Source organism: Alternaria postmessia, assembly GCF_024291825.1.
Source record: "Alternaria postmessia strain BMP 2775 chromosome Unknown scaffold_89, whole genome shotgun sequence".
NCBI lineage: Eukaryota > Fungi > Ascomycota > Dothideomycetes > Pleosporales > Pleosporaceae > Alternaria > Alternaria postmessia.
Window position 1 is genome coordinate 101,903 of NW_026260162.1, and position 9,155 is coordinate 111,057.

Sequence of the window (9,155 nt, forward strand, 5' to 3'; positions counted from 1 at the left end):
ACTTTGCAGCTGGGACAAACATCTGACACATCTGAATCTCCATTATGATCAAATATACAAGTCATATAGCATTTTATGTTCAGCCCTACCCGTCTTGATCGTATACGCACTATTCCAACACCAATTACTCATTATCTGGTTTCTATACTTTTGTTTGTCTGACAAGCGGCTTCAGTCCCGGGAGCGCAACGACGATGATTGAGAGAGTCATCTCTACCATACTCAAAGGATCTATGAGTGAACACGTTAGCTTGAATGTCGCGTACATGAGACGTAGTACTAAAGTGGTGGACTTACAAACAAGGTTTTCCTGCCCTGTTCCAACCTTGAGGCAGACGAAGCGCACGATACCAGAGGCAATAGTAAGCGCTCCCAACGCGAAAGTAAGGCCAACACCGGTCGAGGACCTGAGTATACCCTTCACCAAAAGCACCACAGGAACGGCGTAAACCACAAGATAGCAAGCCAGGTTCAAAGTGAAGTTCAGAATGAACGGCTCCGGCGCATAGAAGACAGAACATGCGCCTTCTTCTTGAGACCACTGCACAGATACAGGCGTGCCGCAGAAGAAGGTGTCATCGAAGAGGATAGTGAGGTAACTCGCGACGACAAAGGCTGTGATACCAAAGAGCATCTTGCGCAGTCCCGGGTGACCGGACAGATTGAAGAATACCCAGTAGAAGGCTAGCATGCTGAGTTTCGGGAAACCCATACCGACATCGTAGAAGTAATTCGAGGCGAAAGAGATCTGCGGAGCGGGTTAGCCGAGTATGAAGTGCGATAATATTAATGATGAACTACCTTTGACAGCTTCTCTGACGTTTCATAATTGTCCAAAACGCCCATCTTGTATGTGAGCGTGTCGCAGATGATCAGTCCCAAAGCAACCAGCGCAGATGCAATCAATAGGTAGTCCGACGCGTCCAACTTCGAATGGAGACGAAATAAACGCGTGTACATGCGCGCAGCAACGAACAGGTATGCGAAAATCAGGAGGATCCATTCCGAGATCTGTTACATTACGACTTGTCAGCATTGTGATCTTTCAGTAAACCATGTAGTGTTTCCTATGACATCGGCTTACCATGCAGTCTTTCCCGTCAATGTAGTGTGCCATCTTCGCTGCTGTAGTGTGACAGAACACTTGCGAAACAAAGGATAAAGCCAACGAAGAGTGGTTCGCTCGCTTGACCAGAGAATTGCAAGGCGTATGTATATGAACCACATTCCATCCCATGCAGGGTACTATATTTTGCCGAGCATACATCATGCCATAGCTACTGGAGACACCTCTGGGCGTACAGTTGTGCCGCCTATCATGCGAAACTGTTACCGGACATCAGTCCTGGACTGTCAAGATGCATATTAGCTCGTTCGCCCTGCATGCATGCGCGCGGAAAACTGCCTGTAATCGAGGCGCTTCAGGAGCCGTGTTAGATGGGCTGATCCCAACTATGACCCTTGTGCCTCGACGGCTGTACCGTCTCGGTGGGTTTGGTCGATAGCGGGAAGGGCTTTTTAGGCGGATCGCATCCGGTTTCATATCTTTCATGTTCCATTTGGCGTAGTAGATTGTTCCACGTCGATCGAGTATATGCACATCCTGCGTCGTTGTTGCGTTCGCGCAGCTTTTGGCTGTTAGCAACAAGCAAGATCAAGCATTGAAGGTGTCATCCCCTGTTCGGTTAGGCGAACCGGTGGGTGAAATTTGCCAAACGAGGCCTCCCACAGGCGAAGCCGTCGGCCAATGCCGACCCACAGAGTAACGGCAGGATTGCGGCACAGGTAACAAGTATTTTCTGAGGTGCGTGAGGACTCTTGGGTTCACGGAGTGATATACAGTTGCAGCTCGGTTGGAGGAGTCTTCCATCAGGCGTGGCGCTCGGTGGCTTGTGCGGACCGCTGTCAGCGGAATGAGGTGCGATCCTTCCGGCTCGATGCAAGCGGCCTGCTCGACGGCACAGGGTCCATCCAGATGTCTAATGTTGAGATGATCCGGCTGCTAAAACTCGTACAAATGGACCTGGCCCGATCCTTTAATTCTTGTTGCCTTGGCTGGTTCTAACTACAGCTCTACTGCAAACACCCACCCCCTGAACCGTTCTCACGGGTACTTTGCAGAGCTGTCGTGCTCTTCATCCTGCGACTTCGAGAACTGTACACTAACGCGATGAGTCTCGTAGATCACATCCTTCCTTGCCATGGTATTAAGCTCCACTTCGCTGCCTGAGTCTTCATCGGTGTGTACACGAACGCTGTGCTTGCCTCTTCTGGAAGGTCGCAAGAAGTTGTGCGAACCTGATGCTGGTGTTTGGTGCCCATAGGTACGAGACTCGGAAGAACGCGACTTCTTGTTGGAGGAAAATAGGGTGCCACGTCGCAGGAAGGATCTCATCGACGGTAACGAAACCACCATGATCGCGACAGCCATTTCAGCCATGGAAAGGACATCTAGACAAACGTCAGTCTGGGTCGTAATGTGGTAGATTGCATCAACCTACAGACGTTGGTCCAAGCATATATGACCTCTATCGTTGCAAAGCGGACCATACTCATAGCTATGGTAACGGCACCGAGTGAGAACGTTGCAACAAGACCCCAGATCTGGCGACGGCGAAGCTGCAGTGAGCGAAGAAGCGGAAATGGCAAAGCAAAAACTATCGTTCCGAAGTTAGTGTTCAGAGTGCTTCGTGAATGGTATGCTGCGGCTTACTGAACAAATCTGATGTGACATTGAGGCTCCAATCGATCCGAAAAACTTCTTTTGAACTGAAGGTGTTGCATGCTCCCTCATCAGGAGACCAATTCTGAGAGACCTGGCGCCCGCACCAGAAAGTATCAAGAAAGAACGTCGATATCATGGCAGTACCGGTAAACAAGGTTACCGCATAGAGTGCTTTTCGCAACCACGGCATCGTTGGCGGAATGAGCCTGAAGTACAGCGCGAGGATGGCCAGCTTTGGCCAGTAGATACCGGTGTCGTAGAACGCATTTCCAGCGAATTGTACCTATGAGTGTCAATTGTTCCGTCTGATCCATGCTACCAAGCTGCCGATTTACCTTCTTAAGCGCAATCACACGAGCTACCGATGGCTCTGGTACATCGTCCGACATGCCTCCCCATGTGTATGTCAGATAGTCGGTAACGAAGAGCCCGATGGCATCCAGGATAGATGCTATCAGAAGGCTATCGCTGACAGTGGGACATTGTCGTTGCAGAAAGCGGGGAACCAGCCGACCAGAGGCCACAAGCATCGCGAGAGCCAGAAGAGTACCCTCGATGGGCTTTTCAGGTGCATTAGTAGACGGAAAAAAGTAGAGTAAAGTACTTGAGACATACAATTACAGACTCTGGAGCAACGCCGTTCGCCATGATTGAGGAGAACAAACAAATATACCATGAAGTAATCAATAACAACAGGAATCGAGAGAGGAAGTCAGACAAAGGTAGTCTTGTGGTTTCTAAGAATCGAGAGCATCGCTTGGGTGTATACAAGCTCGTAAGACGGACATGTATCGGGTCCGTCTCGCCATCTACATAGCGACTGTACCTGGTTGCTGCGATCGTACCACACCTTACTGCTCGCTTGGCAATTTGCGCGGAAATAATCAGTATGTCTGCATGCCGGGACCTGCAGTCACAGAGTTGGTACGGAACGACATGGGTGTATATGTTAACGCAGGGATCTTTGTTGAACGGTAAAGGGAAGGCCGAGGCGAAGGATCACGGCGCAGCCCAACAGGGCGTTTACCTGCCTTCCTATACAATGCAAATTCGCAGCTAATGGGAGCTAGTATCGTGTTGTGCCGCAAGAGAAATAATGCGGCCTGCATGCGAGGACGTTGCACTAGGTTTCTCGACGGCCATTACGTTATGCTTGGGATTCTTCTTCTTCGTTGCTACAGCGTTTTGTAGAATTTCTGAATCCGAACGGGGCTGCTTCTTTTGCTTCTTTGAATTTATCATGGGATGGCTGGATAGTGTGAAACTGATCTCGCGTCGCGATCATGTCGCGCTTTCGCGGCTACGCTCACCTCTTCTTCAAAGCAGCCTCAGATTCTGCAGGCTTTCTTCAGCGATTGTGTTCGCTACCGCTTATTTTCCGTGAGTGTTGAGACAAATATCAGACGGGAAGACGTTCGGCCGTTGATGCAATGAGGATCGAGACGGTTTAGTAGAGATCACGCAGCGCGCGCCATCATAGCGCGCCGGAGCGATGACGTAACACTAACGCCAACCTCCCACGAGAGAACCCAACGCGCATACCACAACAGAACGACCCCGCTACACAAATATGCCTGACAATTCCGAATCAGTTCCTTCTACTCACAGCTTCCTCGCGCTAGTATTCGTCTCGACCCTCTTCGCAGGCTACATCATCCTCCCAGCAGCCTTCCCGCAACCCAGGACAAAAGACGAATACACAGGATGCATAGAATATCCGGAATATTGGGATTGCCCAGGAGATTATGTTGATACAGAACCCGAAATCATACAACTTCCTCTTTTACTCTATCTCTCTGCCTTGGCCTGCAGCACAGGCGTATTAGGTTGTTTGTGTCTATGGTGGAAATACCAGAGGAACTACAAATGGCTGATGAAGAGGATCTTGATGCCAGCTTTGTGTAATAGTTGTGCGGGGCTTTGGTCAGCACTTGTGATCGCAAACGACGCGGAGAAGAGAGGATATAGCAGGACTATGAGGGTGGCTATGGTTGCTCCATCGGCTGGGTCAGTGGTGGCCGCGGGATTAGGTTTGGGGTATTATGCTGTGATGTCGTGGCTTTCTAAGCGAGGGCAGGACGTGAAGCCTGCAGCTTTAGAAAGAGGCAAGAAAAATAGGCAGGATGAGGATAGCTAGTCAGTGTATACGTAAGTTAGAGTTTGGATCTAAAAGACATTGGGTATCAAGGAACAAAACGCCAGCATCGATGTATAATGCACGACAACGCTTATCATACATTCTTACCCGCCTCTTGCTTCTGCTCGGCTGCTTTTGTCCTCTTCTTTGGCTCACTTGCCGCGTGCGCAATCGCTTTTACCATGTTGAAGAGAAAGATGCCGATAAAGACGATAGTCACAAATGCAAGCACAGCAACTACGGAAATCTGCATAGAGGGTCAGCTACTTTCTCTTGTGTATCATCGATGATCTGATACGTACCATGCTAAACACAACGAAAACATAACTGGCGCGAAGGAATGCATAGTTATCTTCGAGTTCTTTGAGGCCTGAACCGACTTGCATAGCGGAAAGGACGAGACTGAAGAAGACGAATACGATAAGGATCCAAGAGAAGTTTCGCTGGAAGAAGATCACGTAGCGATTGTATCCGTATCTATGCGAAATTGTTAGCCAATATATCCTATCAAAGCCTCTATGCCAACTTGTTCCCATCGGCAAGGATGTACTTACAGATATCCTCTTACAAAGTGCGTATGTGCATACCGTATCCGATAGGTGCTGTTGATTCTTCCCAACCTCAAATCGCCGAACTGATACCGCTTATTCACCTGATGTAGTGTGTTGATATCCACATGGTGCATGAAATCCCTCACAAAGTCTTTCCACCAGTGCCAAGTTATGAAACTTGGCAGGAGCGTGCATTCGTGTGCAATCTTCAAGTCGAGTGGTGTAGTGATGAGCCACACATAGCTCACCAAAAACCCTGCGGCACTCTTCCACAGCCAGCCTTCTTCTCTCTTGACATTGTTGTTAGAATCAGCATCGCCTGGTTGACAGATGTGCTCTCTCCAAAAGTCATAGCTGAGCATCCACTCTGGCAGCGGCTTGACTAGCAGTTTGTTTGAATATTTCAACAAATGTAGGTCCATTTGTTGTGTGCCTAGCACTTCCATGCCCAGCATCCTGTATCTGTGCAACGGTCTAGCGCGCATCGGCCGGCCTGCCATCCATAGGTGTCCATGTATGCGATTGAGGCGCGAGAGATCGAGATCGTGTTTCAGGAACTGGCGAGGGTCATCGTTGGCAAGGTATGCCTCGTTGTTCCTGCCGCTTATGGTGGGAAGAGAGTCTTCCGGCGTTAGCGGTATGGTTGTGACTGAGTCCAGCACAGGCTGCCCGCTCGCCAAAGCGTGACCCTGGTTGGGGTCGATATGACCATTTTGATGCACGAGTTCACGTGCTGTGGGGTTGCTGGAGTTGGCAGCCGTGGAGGGAGGTGGAATCGGACGAGAGGAGAAGGGTGGTCTCAATGCGCTGCTCTGTTACCTGTAAGCATTCGTCCAGCCTGTTCCAACGTCATTATGCAGTACGTACAGTCTGTTCAGTCGTCTTCTCGTTCATACTGCACATCAGCGATTATTTCAGATAGTCTTATGAGGGATGAAACGCAGCGCAGGGCTCTATATGATGCTTGACGCCGGCAAGCCTGCTGCGGCTGTAGCACGAGGCTCACATATGCAGGCACACCGCGCACGAGGCAGGCGCATCATGACACGGGCAGGCATCAACTCCGCCTTCTCGATGGCGCGCGGGAGCTACGCACTAGAATGTGGGGGCTGAAGACGGGGGCTAGACTGCTCCTGAGGCTGAGTCTTGGTATGGCAATGAAGATGCAGCCTGGGAGCTTGATTGGTGAGCAGATTCGTGCGCACTATTTATATCGGCGGACAGGTACCAAGCCACCACCACCACCACTACTACCACCACAAGGAGAGACGCGGTCTGCTTTGACATGTCACTCGCGTCGACTCCCAGTCTGAGATGGCTGACATTACACCACAACTACACTATCGGGAAGTGTTGCAAGCTGGCATACTGTTGCTGTTGGAGCACGAATCCATGCGCAATCTGCATCAAGACGCAAGAGCTGTTCATTCTGCCTTAACTTGAGTCCACCTTAGTCGTTCTGCAGCTGGTTCGTGACACCAACAAAACTGCTGAAACGCCATAACACCACCTTCTAATGCAGTTTTGGATATCATTGAAGTTCTTCTGTCCCCTACACTCGCACATCGCCCAAAGCTGGCCAAACTCATTTGCAGTAGTTGGCGGGAAAACTGCCCTTTTGTCCGTGTATCTCGCCCTCCCACCAGTCTTGCGAGCTTTCAGTCTTCTTCACCACGCGAATCCGGTCGCCCTCTCTAAAATTTAAGTCGCCAGGAGTAAGACTGTCGAAATCATACATGGCCGTCACGTACTCAGACTGAAACGATCCAATCTTCTTAGGGGGCGGTGGAGGCGGCTTTTTCTTCCCTGCTGCTGGGTTAGGCGATGAGGGATAACCGCTTGGAGTCGATCCATTCGAGGCAGGGGTTTTGTTAAAGTAGGAATCACCATTTGTTCCATTTGAGTACGAGGAAGCCTGGGAGGTGGAGGAGGCACGGCGGCCATACATGTCCTGACCAGCGCTCAGATGGGGCGAGCCACCTATCTTTGGCTTCGAGGCGCTAAGAGAGCTGTATGAAGGCTTGCTAGAGAGGCTTATAGGTGGACCGCTTTCGGAAGTGGACGAAAGGGTCTGGGACGGTCGCGCAGGTCGTCCGCCTCCGGTGATGGTAGGCACACTGTCGTTGCTGCTGGCTCTCCTACCAGGCATGACCTTATTTCTAATGCCTAGGCCTGTCAGTGTATCTCCCTTGTCCGGTAGTCGCATCGGCATGTGGACTGCCTTGCCGGTCTTGAGCAAGCCCAAGCTTGTCTCCATCTCCTGGCGCAGTGGTGTGAAGTTTGAGTCCCATAATGGTATGACTTCTTCCGGCTCAGGTGGTGGGTCGGGGTATCCTTGCTCGTGTGAGTACTGGTGCAGTACAGTATACAAGTTCCCAATCAAGTTATTCTGTAGGACGATCTGGTTCGCTAGGAGGTGTGGTAGGATTGAGAAGGTCGCGGCGTTCAGACGTGGTAGACGTTCTCGTAGATTCTCGTCAGCAAGCTGGTATGCGTGGGTAGAGCGCTCGAGATCGACTTCGTGTTTGGCGAGAGCGCTGTTTTCGCGCTCCGAACGCGTCTTCTTAGCCTGGAGGGCTTCGCAGCGGCTCTTGTAGCGCTCATAATCGACCTATTATCGCTTTGTCAGTACATCCGATAGCGCGACTCGGAGGCTGTCTGACCTTCGCATCTTCCCGCTTCTTGATAGCCTTCTCCATGGGCTTCAATGCATCTCGAGCGAGCTTCGCCGGTATGACCAGTTTCCTGTCGATGTCTTTGACCTCCTCCATCATATCCGTCTTCAGTTCCGAAAAGGCCTCATGGAGGGCGTGGACACGCTCCAGGACGGCAGACGGAGTTTCGGCATGTACATGGGTGCTGTTGGAGCCTTCGCCGCCGAGTGGTTTGAAAATGGTGTATAGTAGCTCGACCGAAGTGAGTTGATGGTTGAGGATGTTGGTCCACGCGTCCCGCCATTGCTTTGCTGACGCTTCGAGCTGGGCGACGAGTTAGTCCAAAACTCGGCAACGAAGTGAAGAGCCGATTCCTGTGCTGGATAGATAGGATGCATTGCGTCCATTGACGTGGATGGCTGGTGTAGGACTTGATGGGATTAGGGATGGCCCCACTAGTTCATAGGACCGAACAATGTGAGATGACAAGCCACATCGGACGTACCTTTTCCAACATAGTCTTGGAGTCGTTGAAGTCCTTCAACATGGATTCGACATCGGCTTCATTGGGCGTCCTCGTGAGGAAACGCCCCGTAATCCTCTGCATGCGCTGCATCTTGCGACGTGAAGGCAGCAATTGTGTGCGAGGTAGGCCTGAAGTAAGAAGAGGACAGAATAACCCAAGTAATGGGCAGCAGGCAGTAAGTAATGCTCGCGCGTCCACTAGCGGTGGCTGTGCTCAAAGCCGTGTGGTAATTGAGGTGAAGGTGAGCAGGGGTGATAGATGGCCCCGCACCAGTTGTCGCAACAACTCGCTGCCCGCTTAGACCAGTTTCTAGTCTAAAGGTGGATTGTGAAAGTCGTCGCGGAGAAGCTTAGTTTGCTAGAGCTAACTCGCAGCAACGAGAAGCGAATTGTGGCTATACCCGGTGCCCGCATTTGGTTTCCTCAGCTCGGCACCGAGAACAGAGTTGCTAACAATCAATCCAAACTGATGAGACTGACTGACTGACTGATTGCTTGGCAGTCAGTTCAGTGTCAGTTTAGAGCTCTCGTCTTATCAGTCAGTTCAGTTTAGAGCTCTTAAA

At 50.8% G+C, this 9,155-nt stretch overlaps 4 protein-coding genes across 4 annotated transcripts; all 4 read right to left on the reverse strand.

Moving 5' to 3' along the window:
- Positions 1-142: 142 nt before the first annotated feature.
- On the reverse strand, positions 143-1,117 carry J4E82_009398 (uncharacterized protein; the record flags this gene model as incomplete). Its single annotated transcript, XM_051735623.1, has 4 exons — positions 143-231; positions 298-748; positions 802-1,011; positions 1,085-1,117. 4 exons carry the CDS (start codon positions 1,115-1,117, stop codon positions 143-145), a joined length of 783 nt encoding a protein of 260 aa, XP_051584649.1.
- A 987-nt stretch (positions 1,118-2,104) lies between these two features.
- On the reverse strand, positions 2,105-3,255 carry J4E82_009399 (uncharacterized protein; the record flags this gene model as incomplete). Its single annotated transcript, XM_051735624.1, has 4 exons — positions 2,105-2,451; positions 2,502-2,657; positions 2,714-3,008; positions 3,061-3,255. The coding sequence occupies 4 exons, from the start codon at positions 3,253-3,255 to the stop codon at positions 2,105-2,107; spliced, it is 993 nt and encodes a 330-aa protein (XP_051584650.1).
- Positions 3,256-4,956: 1,701 nt separating this feature from the next.
- J4E82_009400 (uncharacterized protein) lies at positions 4,957-6,307 on the reverse strand (the record flags this gene model as incomplete). Its single annotated transcript, XM_051735625.1, has 4 exons — positions 4,957-5,109; positions 5,165-5,339; positions 5,417-6,225; positions 6,281-6,307. 4 exons carry the CDS (start codon positions 6,305-6,307, stop codon positions 4,957-4,959), a joined length of 1,164 nt encoding a protein of 387 aa, XP_051584651.1.
- Positions 6,308-6,998: 691 nt separating this feature from the next.
- J4E82_009401 (uncharacterized protein) lies at positions 6,999-8,683 on the reverse strand (the record flags this gene model as incomplete). The annotated part of the gene is made up of 3 exons (XM_051735626.1): positions 6,999-8,024; positions 8,077-8,391; positions 8,573-8,683. The coding sequence occupies 3 exons, from the start codon at positions 8,681-8,683 to the stop codon at positions 6,999-7,001; spliced, it is 1,452 nt and encodes a 483-aa protein (XP_051584652.1).
- Positions 8,684-9,155: the final 472 nt, after the last annotated feature.